General features: G+C 49.6%; 1 protein-coding gene across 1 annotated transcript in view; it reads left to right on the forward strand.

The window, feature by feature from the left end:
- Positions 1-27,948, forward strand: part of slc22a7a (solute carrier family 22 member 7a) — a 136,191-nt gene that overhangs the window by 13,362 nt on the left and 94,881 nt on the right. The window contains exons 5-10 of the mRNA XM_072463861.1: positions 17,039-17,193; positions 20,053-20,221; positions 20,986-21,109; positions 22,917-23,026; positions 24,574-24,788; positions 26,088-26,196. Coding sequence (XP_072319962.1) covers positions 17,039-17,193; positions 20,053-20,221; positions 20,986-21,109; positions 22,917-23,026; positions 24,574-24,788; positions 26,088-26,196 — 882 coding nt within the window. The remainder of the gene's footprint in view (positions 1-17,038; positions 17,194-20,052; positions 20,222-20,985; positions 21,110-22,916; positions 23,027-24,573; positions 24,789-26,087; positions 26,197-27,948) is intronic.

Below are 27,948 nucleotides of genomic sequence, written 5' to 3' on the forward strand. Positions count from 1 at the left end.
AGGCTTTAATGACAGGACAGGAGCGACAGGCTCTGAAGGCTTTAATGACAGGACCAGGAGCGACAGGCTCTGAAGGCTTTAATGACAGGACCAGGAGCGACAGGCTCTGAAGGCTTTAATGACAGGACCAGGAGCGACAGGCTCTGAAGGCTTTAATGACAGGACCAGGAGCGACAGGCTCTGAAGGCTTTAATGACGAGGACCAGGAGCGACAGGCTCTGAAGGCTTTAATGACAGGACCAGGAGCGACAGGCTCTGAAGGCTTTAATGACAGGACCAGGAGCGACAGGCTCTGAAGGCTTTAATGACAGGGACCAGGAGCGACAGGCTCTGAAGGCTTTAATGACAGGACCAGGAGCGACAGGCTCTGAAGGCTTTAATGACAGGACCAGGAGCGACAGGCTCTGAAGGCTTTAATGACAGGACCAGGAGCGACAGGCTCTGAAGGCTTTAATGACAGGACCAGGAGCGACAGGCTCTGAAGGCTTTAATGACAGGACCAGGAGCGACAGGCTCTGAAGGCTTTAATGACAGGACCAGGAGCGACAGGCTCTGAAGGCTTTAATGACAGGACCAGGAGCGACAGGCTCTGAAGGCTTTAATGACAGGACCAGGAGCGACAGGCTCTGAAGGCTTTAATGACAGGACCAGGAGCGACAGGCTCTGAAGGCTTTAATGACAGGACCAGGAGCGACAGGCTCTGAAGGCTTTAATGACAGGACCAGGAGCGACAGGCTCTGAAGGCTTTAATGACAGGACCAGGAGCGACAGGCTCTGAAGGCTTTAATGACAGGACCAGGAGCGACAGGCTCTGAAGGCTTTAATGACAGGACCAGGAGCGACAGGCTCTGAAGGCTTTAATGACAGGACCAGGAGCGACAGGCTCTGAAGGCTTTAATGACAGGACCAGGAGCGACAGGCTCTGAAGGCTTTAATGACAGGACCAGGAGCGACAGGCTCTGAAGGCTTTAATGACAGGACCAGGAGCGACAGGCTCTGAAGGCTTTAATGACAGGACCAGGAGCGACAGGCTCTGAAGGCTTTAATGACAGGACCAGGAGCGACAGGCTCTGAAGGCTTTAATGACAGGACCAGGAGCGACAGGCTCTGAAGGCTTTAATGACAGGACCAGGAGCGACAGGCTCTGAAGGCTTTAATGACAGGACCAGGAGCGACAGGCTCTGAAGGCTTTAATGACAGGACCAGGAGCGACAGGCTCTGAAGGCTTTAATGACAGGACCAGGAGCGACAGGCTCTGAAGGCTTTAATGACAGGACCAGGAGCGACAGGCTCTGAAGGCTTTAATGACAGGACCAGGAGCGACAGGCTCTGAAGGCTTTAATGACAGGACCAGGAGCGACAGGCTCTGAAGGCTTTAATGACAGGACCAGGAGCGACAGGCTCTGAAGGCTTTAATGACAGGACCAGGAGCGACAGGCTCTGAAGGCTTTAATGACAGGACCAGGAGCGACAGGCTCTGAAGGCTTTAATGACAGGACCAGGAGCGACAGGCTCTGAAGGCTTTAATGACAGGACCAGGAGCGACAGGCTCTGAAGGCTTTAATGACAGGACCAGGAGCGACAGGCTCTGAAGGCTTTAATGACAGGACCAGGAGCGACAGGCTCTGAAGGCTTTAATGACAGGACCAGGAGCGACAGGCTCTGAAGGCTTTAATGACAGGACCAGGAGCGACAGGCTCTGAAGGCTTTAATGACAGGACCAGGAGCGACAGGCTCTGAAGGCTTTAATGACAGGACCAGGAGCGACAGGCTCTGAAGGCTTTAATGACAGGACCAGGAGCGACAGGCTCTGAAGGCTTTAATGACAGGACCAGGAGCGACAGGCTCTGAAGGCTTTAATGACAGGACCAGGAGCGACAGGCTCTGAAGGCTTTAATGACAGGACCAGGAGCGACAGGCTCTGAAGGCTTTAATGACAGGACCAGGAGCGACAGGCTCTGAAGGCTTTAATGACAGGGACCAGGAGCGACAGGCTCTGAAGGCTTTAATGACAGGACCAGGAGCGACAGGCTCTGAAGGCTTTAATGACAGGACCAGGAGCGACAGGCTCTGAAGGCTTTAATGACAGGGACCAGGAGCGACAGGCTCTGAAGGCTTTAATGACAGGACCAGGAGCGACAGGCTCTGAAGGCTTTAATGACAGGGCCAGGAGCGACAGGCTCTGAAGGCTTTAATGACAGGACCAGGAGCGACAGGCTCTGAAGGCTTTAATGACAGGACCAGGAGCGACAGGCTCTGAAGGCTTTAATGACAGGACCAGGAGCGACAGGCTCTGAAGGCTTTAATGACAGGACCAGGAGCGACAGGCTCTGAAGGCTTTAATGACAGGACCAGGAGCGACAGGCTCTGAAGGCTTTAATGACAGGACCAGGAGCGACAGGCTCTGAAGGCTTTAATGACAGGACCAGGAGCGACAGGCTCTGAAGGCTTTAATGACAGGACCAGGAGCGACAGGCTCTGAAGGCTTTAATGACAGGGCCAGGAGCGACAGGCTCTGAAGGCTTTAATGACAGGACCAGGAGCGACAGGCTCTGAAGGCTTTAATGACAGGACCAGGAGCGACAGGCTCTGAAGGCTTTAATGACAGGACCAGGAGCGACAGGCTCTGAAGGCTTTAATGACAGGACCAGGAGCGACAGGCTCTGAAGGCTTTAATGACAGGGCCAGGAGCGACAGGCTCTGAAGGCTTTAATGACAGGACCAGGAGCGACAGGCTCTGAAGGCTTTAATGACAGGACCAGGAGCGACAGGCTCTGAAGGCTTTAATGACAGGACCAGGAGCGACAGGCTCTGAAGGCTTTAATGACAGGACCAGGAGCGACAGGCTCTGAAGGCTTTAATGACAGGACCAGGAGCGACAGGCTCTGAAGGCTTTAATGACAGGACCAGGAGCGACAGGCTCTGAAGGCTTTAATGACAGGACCAGGAGCGACAGGCTCTGAAGGCTTTAATGACAGGACCAGGAGCGACAGGCTCTGAAGGCTTTAATGACAGGACCAGGAGCGACAGGCTCTGAAGGCTTTAATGACAGGACCAGGAGCGACAGGCTCTGAAGGCTTTAATGACAGGACCAGGAGCGACAGGCTCTGAAGGCTTTAATGACAGGACCAGGAGCGACAGGCTCTGAAGGCTTTAATGACAGGACCAGGAGCGACAGGCTCTGAAGGCTTTAATGACAGGGACCAGGAGCGACAGGCTCTGAAGGCTTTAATGACAGGACCAGGAGCGACAGGCTCTGAAGGCTTTAATGACAGGACCAGGAGCGACAGGCTCTGAAGGCTTTAATGACAGGACCAGGAGCGACAGGCTCTGAAGGCTTTAATGACAGGACCAGGAGCGACAGGCTCTGAAGGCTTTAATGACAGGACCAGGAGCGACAGGCTCTGAAGGCTTTAATGACAGGACCAGGAGCGACAGGCTCTGAAGGCTTTAATGACAGGACCAGGAGCGACAGGCTCTGAAGGCTTTAATGACAGGGCCAGGAGCGACAGGCTCTGAAGGCTTTAATGACAGGACCAGGAGCGACAGGCTCTGAAGGCTTTAATGACAGGACCAGGAGCGACAGGCTCTGAAGGCTTTAATGACAGGACCAGGAGCGACAGGCTCTGAAGGCTTTAATGACAGGACCAGGAGCGACAGGCTCTGAAGGCTTTAATGACAGGACCAGGAGCGACAGGCTCTGAAGGCTTTAATGACAGGACCAGGAGCGACAGGCTCTGAAGGCTTTAATGACAGGGCCAGGAGCGACAGGCTCTGAAGGCTTTAATGACAGGACCAGGAGCGACAGGCTCTGAAGGCTTTAATGACAGGACCAGGAGCGACAGGCTCTGAAGGCTTTAATGACAGGACCAGGAGCGACAGGCTCTGAAGGCTTTAATGACAGGACCAGGAGCGACAGGCTCTGAAGGCTTTAATGACAGGACCAGGAGCGACAGGCTCTGAAGGCTTTAATGACAGGACCAGGAGCGACAGGCTCTGAAGGCTTTAATGACAGGACCAGGAGCGACAGGCTCTGAAGGCTTTAATGACAGGGCCAGGAGCGACAGGCTCTGAAGGCTTTAATGACAGGGCCAGGAGCGACAGGCTCTGAAGGCTTTAATGACAGGACCAGGAGCGACAGGCTCTGAAGGCTTTAATGACAGGACCAGGAGCGACAGGCTCTGAAGGCTTTAATGACAGGCCAGGAGCGACAGGCTCTGAAGGCTTTAATGACAGGACCAGGAGCGACAGGCTCTGAAGGCTTTAATGACAGGACCAGGAGCGACAGGCTCTGAAGGCTTTAATGACAGGACCAGGAGCGACAGGCTCTGAAGGCTTTAATGACAGGACCAGGAGCGACAGGCTCTGAAGGCTTTAATGACAGGACCAGGAGCGACAGGCTCTGAAGGCTTTAATGACAGGACCAGGAGCGACAGGCTCTGAAGGCTTTAATGACAGGACCAGGAGCGACAGGCTCTGAAGGCTTTAATGACAGGACCAGGAGCGACAGGCTCTGAAGCTTTAATGACAGGACCAGGAGCGACAGGCTCTGAAGGCTTTAATGACAGGACCAGGAGCGACAGGCTCTGAAGGCTTTAATGACAGGACCAGGAGCGACAGGCTCTGAAGGCTTTAATGACAGGACCAGGAGCGACAGGCTCTGAAGGCTTTAATGACAGGACCAGGAGCGACAGGCTCTGAAGGCTTTAATGACAGGACCAGGAGCGACAGGCTCTGAAGGCTTTAATGACAGGACCAGGAGCGACAGGCTCTGAAGGCTTTAATGACAGGACCAGGAGCGACAGGCTCTGAAGGCTTTAATGACAGGACCAGGAGCGACAGGCTCTGAAGGCTTTAATGACAGGACCAGGAGCGACAGGCTCTGAAGGCTTTAATGACAGGACCAGGAGCGACAGGCTCTGAAGGCTTTAATGACAGGACCAGGAGCGACAGGCTCTGAAGGCTTTAATGACAGGACCAGGAGCGACAGGCTCTGAAGGCTTTAATGACAGGACCAGGAGCGACAGGCTCTGAAGGCTTTAATGACAGGACCAGGAGCGACAGGCTCTGAAGGCTTTAATGACAGGACCAGGAGCGACAGGCTCTGAAGGCTTTAATGACAGGACCAGGAGCGACAGGCTCTGAAGGCTTTAATGACAGGACCAGGAGCGACAGGCTCTGAAGGCTTTAATGACAGGGCCAGGAGCGACAGGCTCTGAAGGCTTTAATGACAGGACCAGGAGCGACAGGCTCTGAAGGCTTTAATGACAGGACCAGGAGCGACAGGCTCTGAAGGCTTTAATGACAGGACCAGGAGCGACAGGCTCTGAAGGCTTTAATGACAGGACCAGGAGCGACAGGCTCTGAAGGCTTTAATGACAGGACCAGGAGCGACAGGCTCTGAAGGCTTTAATGACAGGACCAGGAGCGACAGGCTCTGAAGGCTTTAATGACAGGACCAGGAGCGACAGGCTCTGAAGGCTTTAATGACAGGACCAGGAGCGACAGGCTCTGAAGGCTTTAATGACAGGACCAGGAGCGACAGGCTCTGAAGGCTTTAATGACAGGACCAGGAGCGACAGGCTCTGAAGGCTTTAATGACAGGACCAGGAGCGACAGGCTCTGAAGGCTTTAATGACAGGACCAGGAGCGACAGGCTCTGAAGGCTTTAATGACAGGACCAGGAGCGACAGGCTCTGAAGGCTTTAATGACAGGACCAGGAGCGACAGGCTCTGAAGGCTTTAATGACAGGACCAGGAGCGACAGGCTCTGAAGGCTTTAATGACAGGACCAGGAGCGACAGGCTCTGAAGGCTTTAATGACAGGGCCAGGAGCGACAGGCTCTGAAGGCTTTAATGACAGGACCAGGAGCGACAGGCTCTGAAGGCTTTAATGACAGGGCCAGGAGCGACAGGCTCTGAAGGCTTTAATGACAGGACCAGGAGCGACAGGCTCTGAAGGCTTTAATGACAGGACCAGGAGCGACAGGCTCTGAAGGCTTTAATGACAGGACCAGGAGCGACAGGCTCTGAAGGCTTTAATGACAGGGCCAGGAGCGACAGGCTCTGAAGGCTTTAATGACAGGGCCAGGAGCGACAGGCTCTGAAGGCTTTAATGACAGGACCAGGAGCGACAGGCTCTGAAGGCTTTAATGACAGGACCAGGAGCGACAGGCTCTGAAGGCTTTAATGACAGGACCAGGAGCGACAGGCTCTGAAGGCTTTAATGACAGGACCAGGAGCGACAGGCTCTGAAGGCTTTAATGACAGGACCAGGAGCGACAGGCTCTGAAGGCTTTAATGACAGGACCAGGAGCGACAGGCTCTGAAGGCTTTAATGACAGGACCAGGAGCGACAGGCTCTGAAGGCTTTAATGACAGGACCAGGAGCGACAGGCTCTGAAGGCTTTAATGACAGGACCAGGAGCGACAGGCTCTGAAGGCTTTAATGACAGGGCCAGGAGCGACAGGCTCTGAAGGCTTTAATGACAGGACCAGGAGCGACAGGCTCTGAAGGCTTTAATGACAGGACCAGGAGCGACAGGCTCTGAAGGCTTTAATGACAGGACCAGGAGCGACAGGCTCTGAAGGCTTTAATGACAGGACCAGGAGCGACAGGCTCTGAAGGCTTTAATGACAGGACCAGGAGCGACAGGCTCTGAAGGCTTTAATGACAGGACCAGGAGCGACAGGCTCTGAAGGCTTTAATGACAGGACCAGGAGCGACAGGCTCTGAAGGCTTTAATGACAGGACCAGGAGCGACAGGCTCTGAAGGCTTTAATGACAGGACCAGGAGCGACAGGCTCTGAAGGCTTTAATGACAGGACCAGGAGCGACAGGCTCTGAAGGCTTTAATGACAGGACCAGGAGCGACAGGCTCTGAAGGCTTTAATGACAGGACCAGGAGCGACAGGCTCTGAAGGCTTTAATGACAGGACCAGGAGCGACAGGCTCTGAAGGCTTTAATGACAGGACCAGGAGCGACAGGCTCTGAAGGCTTTAATGACAGGACCAGGAGCGACAGGCTCTGAAGGCTTTAATGACAGGACCAGGAGCGACAGGCTCTGAAGGCTTTAATGACAGGACCAGGAGCGACAGGCTCTGAAGGCTTTAATGACAGGACCAGGAGCGACAGGCTCTGAAGGCTTTAATGACAGGACCAGGAGCGACAGGCTCTGAAGGCTTTAATGACAGGACCAGGAGCGACAGGCTCTGAAGGCTTTAATGACAGGACCAGGAGCGACAGGCTCTGAAGGCTTTAATGACAGGACCAGGAGCGACAGGCTCTGAAGGCTTTAATGACAGGACCAGGAGCGACAGGCTCTGAAGGCTTTAATGACAGGACCAGGAGCGACAGGCTCTGAAGGCTTTAATGACAGGACCAGGAGCGACAGGCTCTGAAGGCTTTAATGACAGGACCAGGAGCGACAGGCTCTGAAGGCTTTAATGACAGGACCAGGAGCGACAGGCTCTGGGCGGGACTCGAACCCAACGCCTTCTAACGCGCCAATTTTAAAGACTCGTTCTGATTAGATATTGTCTTTATCTTAATCCAAAGAAACTGCATTTAGACCTTTTTATTTTAAATTTTGTTTTAATTATGTATTCTTAAGATTTTATAAATTCCAAAACAGATATATTTTATTAAAATTTTAAATTATATAAGATTCATTTTAAGGATTTTTATTATTATGATTTCTTTATTTCGTACGTCAGTATTTATGTCGGTCCCTGAAGGTGGAGCCTGCGCGCTTTGAAAAAAGAATCCAGAGTGACCCTGACCTTTGACCTGCAGATGTCTAGAAGCAGGGCCCGGCACACGTGACCCCGGGGGCCCGGTCACGTGTGCCGGGCGGGGGCCCGGCACACGTGACCTTTAATGTAACACTCATAACGTCCCGTGAGGCTTGTGTCTTTGGGTCTGAAGTGTAAAGTCCAGTGAGACGAGGGTCATAATAATACATCACATATTAAACATGATAAAGATAATCAACTGTCTCAATAACATACGTGACCTGCTCAAGAGGGAGGGGGAGGGGCTTCCAGGAGGGAGGGGGAGGGGCTTCCAGGAGGGAGGGGGAGGGGCTTCCAGGAGGGAGGGAGGGGCTTCCAATCTGAGAAATATAACCTTAAATAAATCAACAAATGTGCGACAGCTTTTGTGGAATAAAATGATGGAGCAGCGTAAACATGACAAAGTGTTTTCAGGACTAAGGACAGCGCTGTAAATGTGACAACACGGATCACAACATGTGCATCAAACTGACACTAAATAATTAGTGATGGGATCAAATTATAAGGAAATAAAAGGTAAAAAATATGATTTATTGTGCAGTGAGGAAAAAGGGGAGGGACTGAATAAACAATTAGTGAGGCTGAGCAAAATAATATGTCTGTAACCCGACCGACCCGGTATGAAACGAGCCGACTGAAAAAAATGTATCAGAATTTTGTTAAGAAAACGCCAAATTCTTTTATTTTCCAATTATTTCGCCGACTCACCGACTCGTCTTCCCCAAAGCGCTGGTGAAACCGTTCTTTCATCCCAATGGACAAGTAACACATTCGCAACACATATTTGTCCACATATTCGGTCGTCCATGAGCGTCTGTAACAGAACAGACCCCTAGAGGAGGGAACTTAGATTGTCTTTAGCAAGTTGTTTTGCCTCCGTCGGCGCCACTGACCTGAGGAGGGAAAGACGCCCAGCAGCGCCATCACAACAAAGATGGCGGCGCCCGTGTCCTACGCATGTTCCCCCCGCTCGCCTTCACTACCAAAATAAAGGATAACGGCGTAAAAAAGGTCGATTGAAATATCTTAAAATGGGGAGATTTAGTCTCATGATCGGGTTGAAGCCTCTGACCCCTGACCCCTGGACTGTTGAAGCCTGACCCCTGGACTGTTGAAGCCTGACCCCTGGACTGTTGAAGCCTCTGACCCCTGGACTGTTGAAGTCTGACCCCTGGACTGTTGAAGCTTGACCCCTGGACTGTTGAAGTCTGACCCCTGGACTGTTGAAGTCTGACCCCTGGACTGTTGAAGTCTGACCCCTGGACTGTTGAAGTCTGACCCCTGGACTGTTGAAGTCCGACCCCTGGACTATTGTTGTCTGAACCCTGGACTGTTGAAGCCCGACCCCTGGACTGTTGAAGCCTGACCCCTGGACTGTTGAAACCTGACCCCTGGACTGTTGAAGCCTGACCCCTGGACTGTTGAAGCCTGACCCCTGGACTGTTGAAACCTGACCCCTGGACTGTTGAAGCCTGACCCCTGGACTGTTGAAGCCTGACCCCTGGACTGTTGAAGCCTGACCCCTGGACTGTTGAAGCCTGACCCCTGGCGGTCACTCCGAGTCCAAAAATGGCAAAATTTGGATCTTTTTCTTTTGCCTTCAAAGTAAAAAAAATAAGAATTTACCGACCGAGCCACTTGAAACATATTGGGTCGGTTACAGCAAACAGACATTTATTTGGGGCGCCTGATATTCGTTTATGAAGTAATGATGTTATTTTCATGAAGTAATAATGTTATTTTCATGAAGTAATAATGTTATTTACATGAAGTAATAATGTTATTTACATGAAATAATAATGTTATTTACATGAAGTAATAATGTTATTTACATGAAGTAATAATGTTATTTACATGAAGTAATAATGTTATTTACATGAAATAATAATGTTATTTACATGAAGTAATAATGTTATTTACATGAACGTAATAATGTTATTTTCATGAAGTAATAATTGAAGTAATAATGTTATTTACATGAAGTAATAATGTTATTTACATGAAATAATAATGTTATTTTCATGAAGTAATAATGTTATTTTCATGAAGTAATAATGTTATTTACATGAAGTAATAATGTTATTTTCATGAAGTAATAATGTTATTTACATGAAATAATAATGTTATTTTCATGAAGTAATAATGTTATTTTCATGAAGTAATAATGTTATTTTCATGAAGTAATAATGTTATTTTCATGAAGTAATAATGTTATTTTCATGAAGTAATGAGGGTGTTATTGGTTTTCTGAGCAGGTGAAGCAGGTTTGAGTTCAGACACACACGCGGTGCACAGAGCTCTGGACGCGTGTTCAGTCCGTGTACAACATGCTCAGAACACGCTTCACACGCTCAGGCCAGTCACACGTGAGGAGGCGCTGCAGAAGCTAACAAGAGGATTGTTACGGCCCGTTACAGGGCTGTTAGGGGAACAAAGAAGATTATGATCAGGAGAAACTTAGACAGTGTAAACAAATAGATGAATATATATAATATTATCAGGAGGTTCCGGCCAGTGGGCGGAGCTTATTCCGACTGGAGCCACAGATTGAGAATGACTCTTGGATGAATCGATTCTTTTTCTTCGAGTGCAGTAGAAAGTTCAAATACTGCAAATATCAACCAAACAAATACCTTCAGAAAGTACAGATACCTAAGCTTTGTCTGGAATTTCCATTCTGTTCCATTCTGTGGCATTCATCTTGTCTCCGTTTAATGCTTTACAGTGGAACATTCCGCATCTTTAAAGGACGAAACATGCTCTTTTAACCCTGTTCTATCTGTTCCAGTCGTTGATCTTCTTTCTCTTCGTTTCATCGATGCTGTTCACGAGATCCTCTTCTCTGCTCCGTCCTGAGCATTCATGTTTTTTCCCGAGCTCTTGGTCTAAACCGTGTGTCCCGTGTGACTTTGAGTGACCTCAGATCTCTGTCCCTGTGTCTGAAGCTCATGTGACTCTCATTCAATTCACTCCAAATGTCACAGGAATTATCAGTCATCTGCTTTAGTCCTGCTTTAGACCTGGTTTAGTCCTGGTTTAGACCTGGTTTAATCCTGGTTTAGTCCTGGTTTAGTCCTGCTTTAGTCCTGGTTTAGACCTGCTTTAGTCCTGCTTTAGACCTGGTTTAGTCCTGGTTTAGACCTGGTTTAGTCCTGGTTTAGTCCTGGTTTAGTCCTGCTTTAGTCCTGGTTTAGTCCTGCTTTAGTCCTGGTTTAGACCTGCTTTAGTCCTGCTTTAGTCCTGCTTTAGTCCTGCTTTAGTCCTGGTTTAGACCTGCTTTAATCCTACTTTAGTCCTGCTTTAGTCCTGGTTTAGACCTGGTTTAGTCCTGGTTTAGTCCTGGTTTAGTCCTGGTTTAGACCTGGTTTAGTCCTGGTTTAGACCTGGTTTAGTCCTGGTTTAGTTCTGGTTTAGTCCTGGTTTAGACCTGCTTTAGTCCTGCTTTAGTCCTGGTTTAGTCCTGCTTTAGACCTGGTTTAGTCCTGGTTTAGACCTGGTTTAGTCCTGGTTTAGTCCTGGTTTAGTCCTGCTTTAGTCCTGCTTTAGTCCTGGTTTAGACCTGCTTTAATCCTACTTTAGTCCTGCTTTAGTCCTGGTTTAGACCTGGTTTAGTCCTGGTTTAGTCCTGGTTTAGTCCTGGTTTAGACCTGGTTTAGTCCTGGTTTAGACCTGGTTTAGTCCTGGTTTAGTTCTGGTTTAGTCCTGGTTTAGTCCTGGTTTAGTCCTGGTTTAGACCTGGTTTAGTCCTGGTTTAGACCTGGTTTAGTCCAGGTTTAGTCCTGCTTTAGTCCTGGTTTAGTCCTGGTTTAGTCCTGGTTCAGTCCTGGTTTAGTTCTGGTTTAGACCTGCTTTAGTCCTGGTTTAGTCCTGGTTTAGTCCTGGTTCAGTCCTGGTTTAGTTCTGGTTTAGACCTGCTTTAGTCCTGGTTTAGACCTGGTTTAGTCCAGGTTTAGTCCTGCTTTAGTCCTGGTTTAGTCCTGGTTTAGTCCTGGTTCAGTCCTGGTTTAGTTCTGGTTTAGACCTGCTTTAGTCCTGGTTTAGTCCTGGTTTAGTCCTGCTTGTTAATAAATGGCACACACGTTTGGACTTGGTTTGGTTTCTCTCGTAAACACAGCCGCTTTATCTCAGATTCAGACGTCACTTTCTGATCTTCTGGTGGCGCAGGAGCTTCTGGTCACGCACATGTGCAGCATGAGTCAGGCCAGCTCCAGCCCCAGGCACACAGCAGCACTCGCGCATGAGCTGCACATGACGCTCTGACTTTTATAAAAACAAATCAATAAAAAAAATAAAGTCACATTTCATAATGCGAAGAATCTGACATTTACACATTATCACAGCGGCGGGAGCAGGCGTCACGCTCGCTTTATTGGATTTAGTCGGACGACAGAGCGTCACTTTATGTCTTTGGGGCTGACATGAGTTACCACGGCGACGCAGACGGCTCTGAATGCATGAAATATCAACTTTAAGCTATGATTATTATGCTAACGTCCAAGTACAGAATATGCAAAATGTAAAATAGTTTGGAACCACAAACAGAACTGAAACTCTGGCCTCAAAGAGCGGACCACATGACCTCAGCCGACCTCCTGCCGACCACATGACCTCAGCCGACCTGGTGCTCAGAGCTGCTCTTCAGGAAAACAACATCTGTTCCTCCAGAGCTGAAGCTCCAGACGAAAGCTCCAGACTGAAGCTCCAGACTGAGGCTCCAGACTGAGGCTCCAGACTGAAGCTCCGGACTGAAACTCCGGACTGAAGCTCCAGACTGAAGCTCCAGACTGAGGCTCCAGACTGAGGCTCCAGACTGAAGCTTCAGACTGAGGCTCCAAACTGAAACTCCAGACTGAAGCTCCAGACTGAAGCTCAAGACTGAAGCTCAAGACTGAGGCTCCAGGCTGAGGCTCCAGACTGAGGTTCCAGACTGAAGCTCCAGACTGAAGCTCCAGACTGAAGCTCCAGACTGAGGCTCCAGACTGAAGCTCCAGACTGAAGCTCCAGACTGAAGCTCCAGACTGAGGCTCCAGACTGAAGCTCCAGACTGAAGCACCGGACTGAAGCTCCAGACTGAAGCTCCAGACTGAGGCTCCAGACTGAGGCTCCAGACTGAGGCTCCAGACTGAAGCTCCAGACTGAAGCTCCAGACTGAGGCTCCAGACTGAGGTTCCAGACTGAAGCTCCGGACTGAGGCTCCAGACTGAAGCTCCTGACTGAGGCTCCAGACTGAAGCTCCAGACTGAGGCTCCAGACTGAGGCTCCAGACTGAAGCTCCACACTGAGGCTCCAGACTGAAGCTCCAGACTGAAGTTCCAGACTGAGGCTCCAGACTGAGGTTCCAGACTGAAGCTCCATACTGAAGCTCCAGACTGAAGCTCCAGACTGAAGCTCCAGTTTGAAGCTCCAGACTGAGGCTCCTGACTGAGGCTCCAGACTGTCCAGACTGAAGCTCCAGACTGAAGCACCAGACTGAGGCTCCAGACTGAGGCTCCAGACTGAAGCTCCAGACTGAAGCTCCAGACTGAAGCACCAGACTGAGGCTCCAGACTGAGGCTCCTGACTGAGGCTCAAGACTGAAGCTCCAGACTGAGGTTCTAGACTGAAGCTCCAGACTGAAGCTCCAGACTGAAGCTCCAGACTGAAGCTCAAGACTGAAGCTCCAGACTGAAGCTTCAGACTGAAGCTCCAAACTGAAACTCCAGACTGAGGCTCCAGACTGAGGCTCCAGGCTGAGTCTTCTAGACTGAGGTTCCAGACTGAAGCTCCAGACTGAAGTTCCAGACTGAGTCTCCAGACTCAGGCTCCAGACATAAAATCCAGACTGAAGCTCCAGACTGAGGCTCAAGACTGAGGCTCCAGACTGAGGCTCCAGACTGAAGCTCCAGACTGAGGCTCCAGACTGAAGCTCCAGACTGAGGCTCCAGACTGAAACTCCAGACTGAAGCTCCAGACTGAGGCTCCAGACTGAGGCTCCAGACTGAGGCTCCAGACTGAAGCTCCAAACTGAAACTCCAGACGGAGGCTCCAGACTGAGGCTCCAGACTGAAGCTCCAGACTGAGGCTCCAGACTGAAGCTCCAGACTGAGGCTCCAGACTGAGGCTCCAGACTGAAGCTCCAGACTGAGGCTCCAGGCTGAGGCTTCTAGACTGAGTTTCCAGACTTAAGCTCTAGACTGAAGTTCCAGACTGAGGCTCCAGACTCAGGCTCCAGACTGAAAATCCAGACTGAAGCTCCAGACTGAGGCTCCAGACTGAGGCTCCAGACTGAGGCTCCAGACTGAAGCTCCAGACAGAAGCTCCAGACTGAAGCTCCAGACTGAAGCTCCAGACTGAAGCCCCGGACTGAGGTTCCAGACTGAAGCTCCAGACTGAAGCTCCAGACTGAGGCTCCAGACTGAGGCTCCAAACTGAAGCTCCAGACTGAAGCTCCAGACTTAAGCTCCTGACTGAAGCTCCTGACTGAGGTTCCAGACTGAGGTTCCAGACTGAAGCTCCAGACAGAAGCTCCAGACTGAGGCTCCAGACTGAAGCTCCAGACTGAGGTTCCAGACTGAGGTTCCAGACTGATGCTCCAGACTGAAGCTTCAGACTGAGGCTCCAGACTGAAGCTCCAGACTGAAGCTCCAGACTGAGGCTCCAGACTGAGGCTCCAGACTGAAGCTCCAGACTGAAGCTCCAGACTGAGGCTCCAGACTGAGGTTCCAGACTGAATTTCCAGACTGAAGCTCCAGACTGAGGCTCCAGACTGAGGCTCCAGACTGAAGCTCCAGACTGAAGCTCCAGACTGAAGCTCCAGACTGAGGCTCCAGACTGAGGCTCCAGACTGAAGCTCCAGACTGAGGCTCCATACTGAGGTTCCAGACTGAAGCTCCAGACTGAGGCTCCAGACTGAGGCTCCAGACTGAAGCTCCAGACTGAGGCTCCAGACTGAGGCTCCAGACTGAAGCTCCAGACTGAGGCTCCAGACTGAGGCTCCAGACTGAAGCTCCAGACTGAGGCTCCAGACTGAGGCTCCAGACTGAAGCTCCAGACTGAAGCTCCAGACTGAAGCTTCCTCTGACCAATTGCCTGTCGATAAAGTCAAATATTTACATTTGATCAAGAAGATTATTGTTAAAAAAAACAGCTTGACATTTTTATCTTGACATGTTTTTGTCTGAACGGCAGCTGTGAGTTTGGTTGTTCTCTGTGTTTGGTTGTTCTCTCTGTGTTTGGTTGTTCTCTCAGTGTTTGGTTGTTCTCTCTCTGTGTTTGGTTGTTCTCTCTGTGTTTGGTTGTTCTCTCTGTGTTTGGTTGTTCTCTGTGTGTTTGGTTGTTCTCTCTCTGTGTTTGGTTGTTCTCTCTGTGTTTGGTTGTTCTCTATGTTTGGTTGTTCTCTGTGTTTGGTTGGTCTCTGTGTTTTGTTGTTCTCTGTGTTTGGTTGTTCTCTGTGTGTTTGGTTGTTCTCTGTGTTTTGTTGTTCTCCCTGTGTTTGGTTGTTCTCTGTGTTTGGTTGTTCTTCCTATGTTTTGTTGTTCTCTGTGTTTGGTTGTTCTCTGTGTTTGGTTGTTCTCTGTGTTTGGTTGTTCTCTCAGTGTTTGGTTGTTCTCTCTCTGTGTTTGGTTGTTCTCTCTGTGTTTGGTTGTTCTCTCTGTGTTTGGTTGTTCTCTGTGTGTTTGGTTGTTCTCTCTCTGTGTTTGGTTGTTCTCTCTGTGTTTGGTTGTTCTCTATGTTTGGTTGTTCTCTGTGTTTGGTTGGTCTCTGTGTTTTGTTGTTCTCTGTGTTTGGTTGTTCTCTGTGTGTTTGGTTGTTCTCTGTGTTTTGTTGTTCTCCCTGTGTTTGGTTGTTCTCTGTGTTTGGTTGTTCTTCCTATGTTTTGTTGTTCTCTGTGTTTGGTTGTTCTCTGTGTTTGGTTGTTCTCTGTGTTTGGTTGTTCTCTATGTTTGGTTGTTCTCTGTGTTTGGTTGTTCTCTCTGTGTTTGGTTGTTCTCTATGTTTGGTTGTTCTCTGTGTTTGGTTTTTCTCCCTGTGTTTGGTTGTTCTTTGTGTTTCGTTTGTTCTCTGTGTTTTGTTGTTCTCTGTGTTTGGTTGTTCTCCCTATGTTTGGTTTTTCTCTGTGTTTGGTTGTTCTTTCTGTGTTTGGTTTTTTTCCCTGTGTTTGGTTGTTCTTTGTGTTTCGTTTGTTCTCTGTGTTTTGCTGTTTTCTGTGTTTGGTTGTTCTCCCTGTGTTTGGTTGTTCTCTGTGTTTGGTTGTTCTCCCTGTGTTTGGTTGTTCTCTGTGTTTGGTGGTTCTCTGTGTTTGGTTGTTCTCTGTGTTTGGTTGTTCTCTATGTTTGGTTGTTCTCTGTGTTTGGTTGTTCTCTCTGTGTTTGGTTGTTCTCTTTGTTTGGTTGTTCTCAGTGTGTTTGGTTGTTCTCTCTGTGTTTGGTTGTTCTCTGTGTGTTTGGTTGTTCTCCCTTAGTTTGGTTGTTCTCTCTGTGTTTGGTTCTTCTCTATGTTTGGTTGTTCTCTGCGTTTGGTTGTTCTCTGTGTTTTGTTGTTCTCTATGTTTGGTTTTTCTCTGTGTTTGGTTGTTCTGTGTTTGGTTGTTCTCTGTGTTTGGTTGTTCTCTGTGTTTGGTTGTTCTCTCTGTGTTTGGTTGTTCTCTGTGTTTGGTTGTTCTCTCTGTGTTTGGTTGTTATCTGTGTTTGGTTGTTCTCTGTATGTTTGATTGTTCTCTCTGTGTTTGGTTGTTCTCTGTGTGTTTGGTTGTTCTCCCTGTGTTTGGTTGTTCTCTCTGTGTTTGGTGCTTCTCTATGTTTGGTTGTTCGCTGTGTTTGGTTGTTCTCTGTGTTTGGCTGTTCTCTATGTTTGGTTGTTCTCTGTGTTTGGTTGTTCTCTGTTTGGTCGTTCTCTGTGTTTGGTTGTTCTCTATGTTTGGTTGTTCTCTCTGTTTGGTTGTTCTCTATCTTTGGTTGTTCTCTGTGTTTGGTTGTTCTCTGTGTTTGGTTGTTCTCTGTGTTTGGTTGTTCTCCATGTGTTTGGTTGTTCTCTGTGTTTGGTTGTTCTCTCTGTGTTTGGTTTTTCTCTATGTTTGGTTGTTCTCTGTGTTTGGTTGTGTTCTTTGTGTTTGGTTGTTCTCTCTGTGTTTGGTTGTTCTCTGTGTTTGGTTGTTCTCTCTGTGTTTGGTTGTTCTCTGTGTTTGGTTGTTCTCTCTGTGTTTGGTTGTTCTCTGTGTTTGGTTGTTCTCCCTCCGACCCTTGTGCTCCTCTGCATGTTCTCCAGGTTCGGGCGTAAGTCGATGCTGCTCGTGGCGTTGGTCCTCACGATGGTCACGAGCGGCGCCTCGGCCTTCGCCACGTCCTACGTGATGTTCGCCGTGTCGCGGGCGCTCAGCGGCGCCGCCCTCAGCGGGATGTCCATCATCGTGACCGTCCTGGGTCAGTCGCCTTGTACTTCTACTCCAGTAATCGTGAAAGTACTCGAGTAATCATGACCGTCCTGGGTCAGTCGCCTTGTACTTCTACTCCAGTAATCGTGAAAGTACTCGAGTAATCATGACCGTCCTGGGTCAGTCGCCTTGTACTTCTACTCCAGTAATCGTGAAAGTACTCGAGTAATCATGACCGTCCTGGGTCAGTCGCCTTGTACTTCTACTCCAGTAATCGTGAAAGTACTCGAGTAATCATGACCGTCCTGGGTCAGTCGCCTTGTACTTCTACTCCAGTAATCGTGAAAGTACTCGAGTAATCATGACCGTCCTGGGTCAGTCGCCTTGTACTTCTACTCCAGTAATCGTGAAAGTACTCGAGTAATCATGACCGTCCTGGGTCAGTCGCCTTGTACTTCTACTCCAGTAATCGTGAAAGTACTCGAGTAATCATGACCGTCCTGGGTCAGTCGCCTTGTACTTCTACTCCAGTAATCGTGAAAGTACTCGAGTAATCATGACCGTCCTGGGTCAGTCGCCTTGTACTTCTACTCCAGTAATCGTGAAAGTACTCGAGTAATCATGACCGTCCTGGGTCAGTCGCCTTGTACTTCTACTCCAGTAATCGTGAAAGTACTCGAGTAATCATGACCGTCCTGGGTCAGTCGCCTTGTACTTCTACTCCAGTAATCGTGAAAGTACTCGAGTAATCATGACCGTCCTGGGTCAGTCGCCTTGTACTTCTACTCCAGTAATCGTGAAAGTACTCGAGTAATCATGACCGTCCTGGGTCAGTCGCCTTGTACTTCTACTCCAGTAATCGTGAAAGTACTCGAGTAATCATGACCGTCCTGGGTCAGTCGCCTTGTACTTCTACTCCAGTAATCGTGAAAGTACTCGAGTAATCATGACCGTCCTGGGTCAGTCGTTTTGTACTTTTACTCGAGTAATCCTGAAAGTACTCAAGTAATCCTGACACTTTTGATGAATAGTAGAAAAAGCTTCAGTTGTTTCATCTGGACTCAGTTAGAAAAATGAGTTGTTTCGACTTCATCCAAGAGTCATTGTCAATAAAAGAATTTAGGTGGAGAACTCCGATATTTGTACTATTCTGTGGTAAGCCCCGCCCATTGGGCGGAGCCTCCTGAAGAGGAAAGAGTTGTTTGTTTCGACACAAACTTCCCTCTTTGTATCTACCGAGCCTATTCAGCCCTTTAATGGGCTCTTAGTCTCCCCTTTGTCTTTGTGAGACCCTGGCTCACCCTGAGGACCTGATTCACATCTAAATGTCCTGGTCCTGGTCCTCTACCTCTCCAGGGGTTCAGTATACCATTGTACACTACAGGAAGATTGAACCTTAGCCCTCCGTTTCTGTTTAAAGAAGGTTTTTCTTTTTTAACAAAAATAGCTTCTTTAACTCCTCTTTCAAACCATCTTTTCTCCTGATTAAACCTTCACCTCACGTCTTCAAACGAGTGATTAGAGGCTTCAAGATGCAGATGCACGGCGCTCTGAGGTCCTGAACTGAACTGTTGGACATCTGTCTGAACACCACTTACTTTCAATTCCGGGGACAATTTTACAGACAGATTCACGGCTGTGCCATGGGCTCGCCCGTCTCTCCCACAGTGGCCAACCTGTACATGGAGCACAGGCTCCGCCCCAAAACTCATTCACTTCAAATTAGAAATCCAATCTCACTACAATACTTTTACTAACACTAACCAGGTCTAACCAGGACTAACCAGGTCTAACCAGGTCTAACCAGGACTAAACCAGGATTAACCAGGTCTAACCAGGTCTAACCAGGACTAACCAGGACTAACCAGGTCTAACCAGGTCTAACCAGGACTAAACCAGGATTAACCAGGTCCAACCAGGACTAACCAGGACTAACCAGGACTAAACCAGGATTAACCAGGACTAACCAGGTCTAACCAGGTCTAACCAGGACTAACCAGGACTAAACCAGGTCTAACCAGGTCTAACCAGGACTAACCAGGACTAACCAGGACTAAGCAGGTCTAACCAGGACTAACCAGGTCTAACCAGGTCTAACCAGGACTAACCAGGACTAACCAGGTCTAACCAGGTCTAACCAGGACTAACCAGGTCTAACCAGGTCTAACCAGGTCTAACCAGGACTAACCAGGACTAACCAGGTCTAACCAGGTCTAACCAGGACTAACCAGGACTAACCAGGTCTAACCAGGTCTAACCAGGACTAACCAGGTCTAACCAGGTCTAACCAGGACTAACCAGGACTAAACCAGGACTAACCAGGTCTAACCAGGACTAAGCAGGTCTAACCAGGACTAACCAGGACTAACCAGGACTAAACCAGGATTAACCAGGACTAACCAGGTCTAACCAGGTCTAACCAGGACTAACCAGGACTAAACCAGGACTAACCAGGTCTAACCAGGTCTAACCAGGACTAACCAGGACTAAACCAGGACTAACCAGGACTAACCAGGACTAACCAGGACTAACCAGGACTAAACCAGGACTAACCAGGTCTAACCAGGACTAACCAGGACTAAACCAGGATTAACCAGGACTAACCAGGTCTAACCAGGTCTAACCAGGACTAACCAGGACTAAACCAGGACTAACCAGGTCTAACCAGGACTAACCAGGACTAAGCAGGTCTAACCAGGTCCAACCAGGACTAAACCAGGACTAAGCAGGTCTAACCAGGACTAACCAGGACTAACCAGGTCTAACCAGGACTAAACCAGGTCCAACCAGGACTAAACCAGGACTAACCAGGTCTAACCAGGACTAACCATGTCTAACCAGGACTAACACAGGACTAAACCAGGACTAACCAGGACAAACCAGCTCTGACCGGGTCTGTGTGGTGCAGGGATCGAGTGGACAGACGTGGGACATCGCACCTTCACTGGGACCATCTCCGGTTTGTCCTGGAGCTTTGGAGCCATGTTTCTGGCTCTTCTGGCTTTTCTGATCCGGGACTGGAGACAACTGAGCCTGGCAGTGACCGTCCCCTGTGTCCTGGCTATAGTCTGCTGGTGGTGAGACTGGGACTGGGACTGGAACTGAGACTGGGACTGGGACTGGGACTGAGACTGGGACTGAGACTGGGACTGAGACTGCGACTGGGACTGGGAACGGGACTGGGACTGGGACTGGGACTGGGACTGAGACTGGGACTGAGACTGGGACTGGGACTGGGATCAGAACTGAGACTGGGACTGGCACTGGGACTGGGAACGGGACTGAGACTGAGACTGAGACTGGGACTGGGAACGGGACTGAGACTGAGACTGGGACTGAGACTGAGACTGGGACTGGGACTGCGATCAGGACTGAGACTGGGACTGGGACTGGGATCGGGACTGGGACCGGGTCTGGGATCGAGACTGGGATCAAGACTGGGACCGAAACTGGGACTTGAACTGGAGTGGGACCGGACTAAACCAGGACTAAACACCAAACTAGACCTGGACAAGCTCAGGACAAATAAGGACTAGAACAGGACCAAAACAAGTCCACGTCAGGACAAAAATGAGCTCAAATTAAGACCAAAAACTGAAGTCTGAACGCACCCCGGACTGGACTGAACCAGGACTGAACCAGGACTGAACCAGGACTGAACCAGGACTGAACCAGGTCTAAACCAGGTCTAAACCAGGTCTAACCCAGGTCTAAACCAGGTCTAACCCAGGTCTAAACCAGGTCTAAACCAGGTCTAACCCAGGTCTAAACCAGGTCTAACCCAGGTCTAAACCAGGTCTAAACCAGGTCTAAACCAGGTCTAAACCAGGTCTCGGTTCAGGTGGCTGCCAGAGTCGGCTCGGTGGCTGTTGGTGAACGGGAAAACGAAGGAGGCGAGGAAGTTCCTGGTGCGATGTGCCAAGATGAACGGCAAGAACGAGCAGAACTCCAAACTGGACCCGGAGGTGAGTCCTTCAGCCGGACACAGACCATCTCCGGGGCGTTTGGAGATGTATTTACGTGTTTGTATTTAGGGCCGCGCCCCGGACCGGTTCAGTTTAGTGTGTGAGGGGCGTGGCTAAAGGTAGTGTGTGTGAGGGGCGTGGCTAAAGGTAGTGTGTGTGAGGGGCGTGGCTAAAGGTAGTGTGTGTGAGGGGCGTGGCTAAAGCTAGTGTGTGTGAGGGGCGTGGCTAAAGGTAGTGTGTGTGAGGGGCGTGGCTAAAGCTAGTGTGTGTGAGGGGCGTGGCTAAAGCTAGCGCATGTGAGGGGCGTGGCTAAAGGTAGTGTGTGTGAGGGGCGTGGCTAAAGCTAGCGCGTGTGAGGGGCATGGCAAAAGCTAGTGTGTGTGAGGGGCGTGACTAAAGCTAGCGTGTGTGAGGGGCGTGGCTAAAGGTAGTGTGTGTGAGGGGCGTGGCTAAAGGTAGTGTGTGTGAGGGGCGTGACTAAAGCTAGTGTGTGTGAGGGGCGTGACTAAAGGTAGTGTGTGTGAGGGGCGTGGCTAAAGCTAGTGTGTGTGAGGGGCGTGACTAAAGCTAGTGTGTCTGAGGGGCGTGGCTAAAGCTAGCGTGTGTGAGGGGCGTGGCTAAAGCTAGCGTGTGTGAGGGGCGTGGCAAAAGCGAGCCTGCACAGGAACAATAAGGTCATTGCTCTGTAAGGTCATTGTTCTGTCAGGTCATTGTTCTGTCAGGACATTGTTCTGTAAGGTCATTGTTCTGTAGGGTCATTGTTCTGTCAGGACATTGTTCTGTAAGGTCATTGCTCTGTAAGGTCATTGTTCTGTCAGGTCATTGTTCTGTCAGGACATTGTTCTGTAAGGTCATTGTTCTGTAGGGTCATTGTTCTGTCAGGACATTGTTCTGTAAGGTCATTGTTCTGTAGGGTCATTGTTCTGTCAGGACATTGTTCTGTAAGGTCATTGTTCTGTAGGGTCATTGTTCTGTCAGGACATTGTTCTGTAAGGTCATTGTTCTGTCAGGTCATTGTTCTGTCAGGACATTGTTCTGTAAGGTCATTGTTCTGTAGGGTCATTGTTCTGTCAGGACATTGTTCTGTAAGGTCATTGTTCTGTAGGGTCATTGTTCTGTCAGGACATTGTTCTGTAAGGTCATTGTTCTGTAAGTTCATTGTTCTGTAGGGTCATTGTTCTATAAGTTCATTGTTCTGTCAGGACATTGTTCTGTCAGGACATTGTTCTGTAAGGTCATTGTTCTATAAGTTCATTGTTCTGTCAGGACATTGTTCTGTCAGGACATTGTTCTGTAAGGTCATTGTTCTATAAGTTCATTGTTCTGTCAGGACATTGCTCTCTAAGATCATTGTTCTGTAAGGTCATTGTTCTGTAAGGTCATTGCTCTCTAAGATCATTGTTCTGTAAGGTCATTGTTCTGTAAGGTCATTGTTCTGTAAGGTCATTTCTCTCCAAGATCATTGTTCTGTAAGGTCATTGTTCTGTAAGGTCATTGTTCTGTCATTTATCGTCATTATATATCGCGTGCCCCTTTTAAAATGGCTGCTACGGGAAAGTCCCGGCTGTGATATTACCGCGAACGCATGTATTTACCACAGATGCCCTCCCGCCAAACTGAGTCGGAATTAGAAAAACACGAAAACCTTCAGACGGACTTGAAGTAAAAGAACACGTATTCTCGTCGTGGAAAGTACAAAGTACAAATGTAAAGTGCTGAAATATTCGTGCGTTTCATCCGCTGCACTTGAGTCGAGTCCTCGTTTCATCACCGACTTTGTTCCCCGGTGCTCGTCTTCGTCCCTTAGGTCCTGGCAAAGGTGGGCGTGTCTGAGGGGATGAGGAAGACCTACACGTACCTGGATCTGGTGAAGACGCCTCAGCTGCGGAAGATCACGCTCTTCTCGGGACTGTCCTGGTGCGTAACACACACGGCGCCCGCGCTCTCCGAGGGAAAGGTCACGACGCCGTGGACAGGTCACGACGCCGTGGACAGGTCACGACGCCGGGACAGGTCACGACGCCGTGGACAGGTCACGACGCCGGGACAGGTCACGACGCCGTGGACAGGTCACGACGCCGGGACAGGTCACGACGCCGTGGACAGGTCACGACGCCGTGGACAGGTCACGACGCCGTGGACAGGTCACGACGTGGGACATTGCGTTCAAACTAATAACACACGACCACGATAAAAGCCAAAACCACAAAGGCACCGAACGGTTTGTTTACAGGTCAGAGGTCAGGCGACAGACGGTTTGTTTACAGGTCAGAGGTCAGGCGACAGACGGTTTGTTTACAGGTCAGAGGTCAGGCGACAGACGGTTTGTTTACAGGTCAGAGGTCAGGCGACGGACAGAGAGAAGTAAAAGTACAAAGTGTCGTCAAAGAAAGGAAAAGTAACTTGAGGAGAAGTGGAAGAACTCAAAGTGCAAGTAGTGATGGTTTCTGGGTTTTTGGGATCGGGACTGGGACCAGGACCGGGACCAGGACTGTAGCGGGACTGGGATCGGGACTGGGATCGGGACTGGGACCAGGACCAGGACTTGTATCGGGACTTGTATCGGGACTTTGATCGGAACTGGGACCAGGACTGGGACCAGGACTAGGACTGAGACTGGGATCGGGACTGGGACCAGGACCAGGACCAGGACTTGGATCGGGACTGGGACTGGGACCAGGACAGTAGCGGAACTGGGATCGGGACTGGGACCAGGACTGGGACCAGGACTGGGACCAGGACTTGGATCGGGACTGGGACTGGGACCAGGACTTGTATCGGGACTTTGATCGGAACTGGGACCAGGACTGGGACCAGGACTGAGACTGGGATCGGGACTGGGACCAGGACCAGGACTTGGATCGGGACTGGGACTGGGACCAGGACAGTAGCGGAACTGGGATCGGGACTGGGACCAGGACTGGGACCAGGACTGGGACCAGGACTGGGACTGGGACTGGGATCGGAACTGGAACTGGGACCAGGACTGTAGCGGGACTGGGATTGGGACTGGGACCAGGACTGGGACCAGGACTGGGACCAGGACTGTAGCGGGACTGGGATTGGGACTGGGACCAGGACTGGGACCAGGACTGGGACCAGGACTGTAGCGGGACTGGGACCAGGACTGTAGCGGGACTGGGATCGGGACTGGGACAGGAGTGGGACCCAAACTGGGACTTGAACTGGAGCGGGACTGGACTAAACCAGGACTACACAAAACTAGACCTGGACCAGCTCAGGACCAACGAGGACTAGAACAGGACCAAAACAAGTCCACGTGAACTGAAAAAGCTGGATCGGCGCATCGTTATTATTAAAACTATGAAACTAAAGGTCCACAGATGATGGCAACTGCCTGAATAAGAAGGTCTCTGTTCCGGACCATTCTCCAGATCTCCAGGGGCTTGTCCCAGACCCTCTGTCGACGCCCCTGACCCGGTTCCTTCTGCGTCGTGTCTCAGGTTCGCCGTGGCCTTCCTGTACTACGGCATCAGCAACAACATCTCGGGTTTCGGCGTGAGCATCTACCTCACGCAGCTCATCTACGGCGCCATCGAGGTCCCGGCGAAGATCGGAGCCTACTTTGTCCTGGACCGGATCGGCCGCCGGAACGGACAGGCCTGGTTCCTCATCATCACCGGAGCGCTCATCGGGGTCAACACGGCCATCCCTCTGGGTTTGTACTGACCTGCTTTAGACCTGCTTTAGTCCTGCTTTAGACCTGCTTTAGTCCTGCTTTAGACCTGGTTTAGACCTGCTTTAGTCCTGCTTTAGACCTGCTTTAGTCCTGCTTTAGACCTGGTTTAGACCTGCTTTAGTCCTGCTTTAGTCCTGCTTTAGACCTGCTTTAGACCTGCTTTAGACCTGCTTTAGTCCTGCTTTAGTCCTGCTTTAGACCTGCTTTAGTCCTGCTTTAGACCTGCTTTAGTCCTGCTTTAGTCCTGCTTTAGTCCTGCTTTAGACCTGCTTTAGTCCTGCTTTAGACCTGCTTTAGTCCTGCTTTAGTCCTGCTTTAGTCCTGCTTTAGTCCTGCTTTAGACCTGCTTTAGACCTGCTTTAGTCCTGCTTTAGACCTGCTTTAGACCTGCTTTAGTCCTGCTTTAGTCCTGCTTTAGTCCTGCTTTAGTCCTGCTTTAGACCTGCTTTAGACCTGCTTTAGTCCTGCTTTAGACCTGCTTTAGTCCTGCTTTAGACCTGCTTTAGACCTGCTTTAGTCCTGCTTTAGTCCTGCTTTAGACCTGCTTTAGTCCTGCTTTAGACTTGCTTTAGTCCTGCTTTAGACCTGCTTTAGACCTGCTTTAGTCCTGATTTAGACCTGCTTTAGACCTGCTTTAGACCTGGTTTAGTCCTGCTTTAGTCCTGCTTTAGACCTGCTTTAGTCCTGCTTTAGTCCTGCTTTAGACCTGCTTTAGTCCTGCTTTAGACCTGCTTTAGACCTGCTTTAGACCTGGTTTAGTCCTGCTTTAGTCCTGGTTTAGTCCAGCTTTAGACCTGCTTTAGACCTGCTTTAGTCCTGCTTTAGACCTGCTTTAGACCTGCTTTAGACCTGGTTTAGTCCTGCTTTAGTCCTGGTTTAGTCCAGCTTTAGACCTGCTTTAGACCTGCTTTAGACCTGCTTTAGTCCTGTTTTAGTCCTGCTTTAGTCCAGCTTTAGACCTGCTTTAGTCCTGGTTTAGTCCTGCTTTAGTCCTGCTTTAGTCCTGGTTTAGTCCTGCTTTAGTCCTGCTTTAGTCCTGCTTTAGACCTGCTTTAGTCCTGGTTTAGTCCTGCTTTAGTCCTGCTTTAGTCCTGCTTTAGACCTGCTTTAGTCCTGGTTTAGTCCTGCTTTAGTCCTGCTTTAGTCCTGCTTTAGTCCTGGTTTAGTCCTGCTTTAGTCCTGTTTTAGTCCTGCTTTAGACCTGCTTTAGTCCTGGTTTAGTCCTGCTTTAGTCTTGCTTTAGTCCTGCTTTAGTCTTCTTATGTTTCTTGTGTCCAGATCTGGCCGTTACTCGGACGTGTGTTGCTGTCATCGCCAAAGGCTTTTCTGAAGCCGCCTTCACCACAGCGTTTCTTTACTCTGCAGAGCTCTACCCCACGACCCTGAGGTAACCCTAGCCTGAGGGTCAGAGGTCAGAGGACAAAGGGTCAGAGGGTCAGAGGACATAGGGTCAGAGGGTCAGAGGCTCAGATGTCAGAGGTCAGAGGGTCAGAGGGTCAGAGGGTCAGAGGGTCAGAGAGTCAGAGAGTCAGAGGTTAGAGGTCAGAGGGTCAGATGTCAGAGGTCAGAGGGTCAGAGGTAAAAGGGTCAGAGAGTAAGAGGGTCAGAGGTCAGAGGGTCAGAGGAAAAAAATGCCTTGAACTGGTTTGAGTGAAACCTCAAACACAGGTTTGAATTAATCATTCTTCAGGAGGTGAATAATGAAGATGAAGAATGTGATGAAGAGCGATAAAAGTAGAGGTTGTGTCCGAATCTGTCACAAAACTGGTGTTCTCTTAAACCTTTCTGGTGTTCTCTGCAGACAGAACGGTCTGGACTAAACCCTTCTGGTGTTCTCTTAAACCTTTCTGGTGTTCGCTGCAGGCAGAGTGGTCGGGACTAAACCCTTCTGGTGTTCTCTTAAACCTTTCTGGTATTCGCTGCAGGCAGAGTGGTCAGGACTAAACCTTTCTGGTGTTCTCTTAAACCTTTCTGGTGTTCTCTGCAGACAGAACGGTCTGGACTAAACCTTTCTGGTGTTCTCTGCAGACAGAGTGGTCAGGACTACACCTTTCTGGTGTTCTCTGCAGACAGAGCGGTCTGGACTAAACCCTTCTGGTGTCTCTTAAACCTTTCTGGTGTTCTCTGCAAACAGAGCGGTCAGGGCTAAACCCTTCTGGTGTTCTCTTAAACCTTTCTGGTGTTCTCTGCAGACAGAGCGGTCAGGACTAAACCCTTCTGGTGTTCTCTGCAGACAGAGCGGTCAGGACTAAACCTTTCTGGTGTTCTCTGCAGACAAAGCGGTCAGGACTAAACCTTTCTGGTGTCTCTTAAACCTTTCTGGTGTTCTCTGCAGACAGAGTGGTCAGGACTAAACCCTTCTGGTGTTCTCTGCAGCCAGAGCGGTCAGGACTAAAACCCTTCTGGTGTTCTCTTAAACCCTTCTGGTGTTCTCTTAAACCTTTCTGGTGTTCTCTTAAACCCTTCTGGTATTCTCTTAAACCCTTCTGGTGTTCTCTTAAACCCTTCTGGTGTTCTCTTAAACCCTTCTGGTGTTCTCTTAAACCCTTCTGGTGTTCTCTTAAACCTTTCTGGTGTCCTCTTAAACCCTTCTTGTGTTCTCTTAAACCCTTCTGGTGTTCTCTTAAACCTTTCTGGTGTTCTCTGCAGACAGAGCGGTCAGGACTAAACCCTTCTGGTGTTCTCCTAAACCCTTCTGGTGTCTCTTAAACCCTTCTGGTGTCCTCTTAAACCTTTCTGGTGTTCTCTGCAGACAGAGCGGTCAGGACTAAACCCTTCTGGTGTTCTCTTAAACCCTTCTGGTGTTCTCTTAATCCCTTCTGGTGTTCTCTTAAACCCTTCTGGTGTTCTCTTAAACCCTTCTGGTGTTCTCTTAAACCGTTCTGGTGTTCTCTTAAACCCTTCTGGTGTTCTCTTTAACCCTTCTGGTGTACTCTTAAACCCTTCTGGTGTTCTCTGCAGACAGAGCGGTCAGGACTAAACCCTTCTGGTGTTCTCTTAGACCCTTCTGGTGTTCTCTTAAACCTTTCTGGTGTTCTCTTAAACCTTTCTGGTGTTCTCTGCAGACAGAGCGGTCAGGACTAAACCCTTCTGGTGTTCTCTTAAACCCTTCTGGTGTTCTCTTAAATCTTTCTGGTGT

Source organism: Eucyclogobius newberryi, unplaced genomic scaffold (genome assembly GCF_026437365.1).
Source record: "Eucyclogobius newberryi isolate DKJ021-1_F unplaced genomic scaffold, fEucNew1.0.hap1 SCAF_4, whole genome shotgun sequence".
In the NCBI taxonomy this organism is placed as follows: domain Eukaryota; kingdom Metazoa; phylum Chordata; class Actinopteri; order Gobiiformes; family Gobiidae; genus Eucyclogobius; species Eucyclogobius newberryi.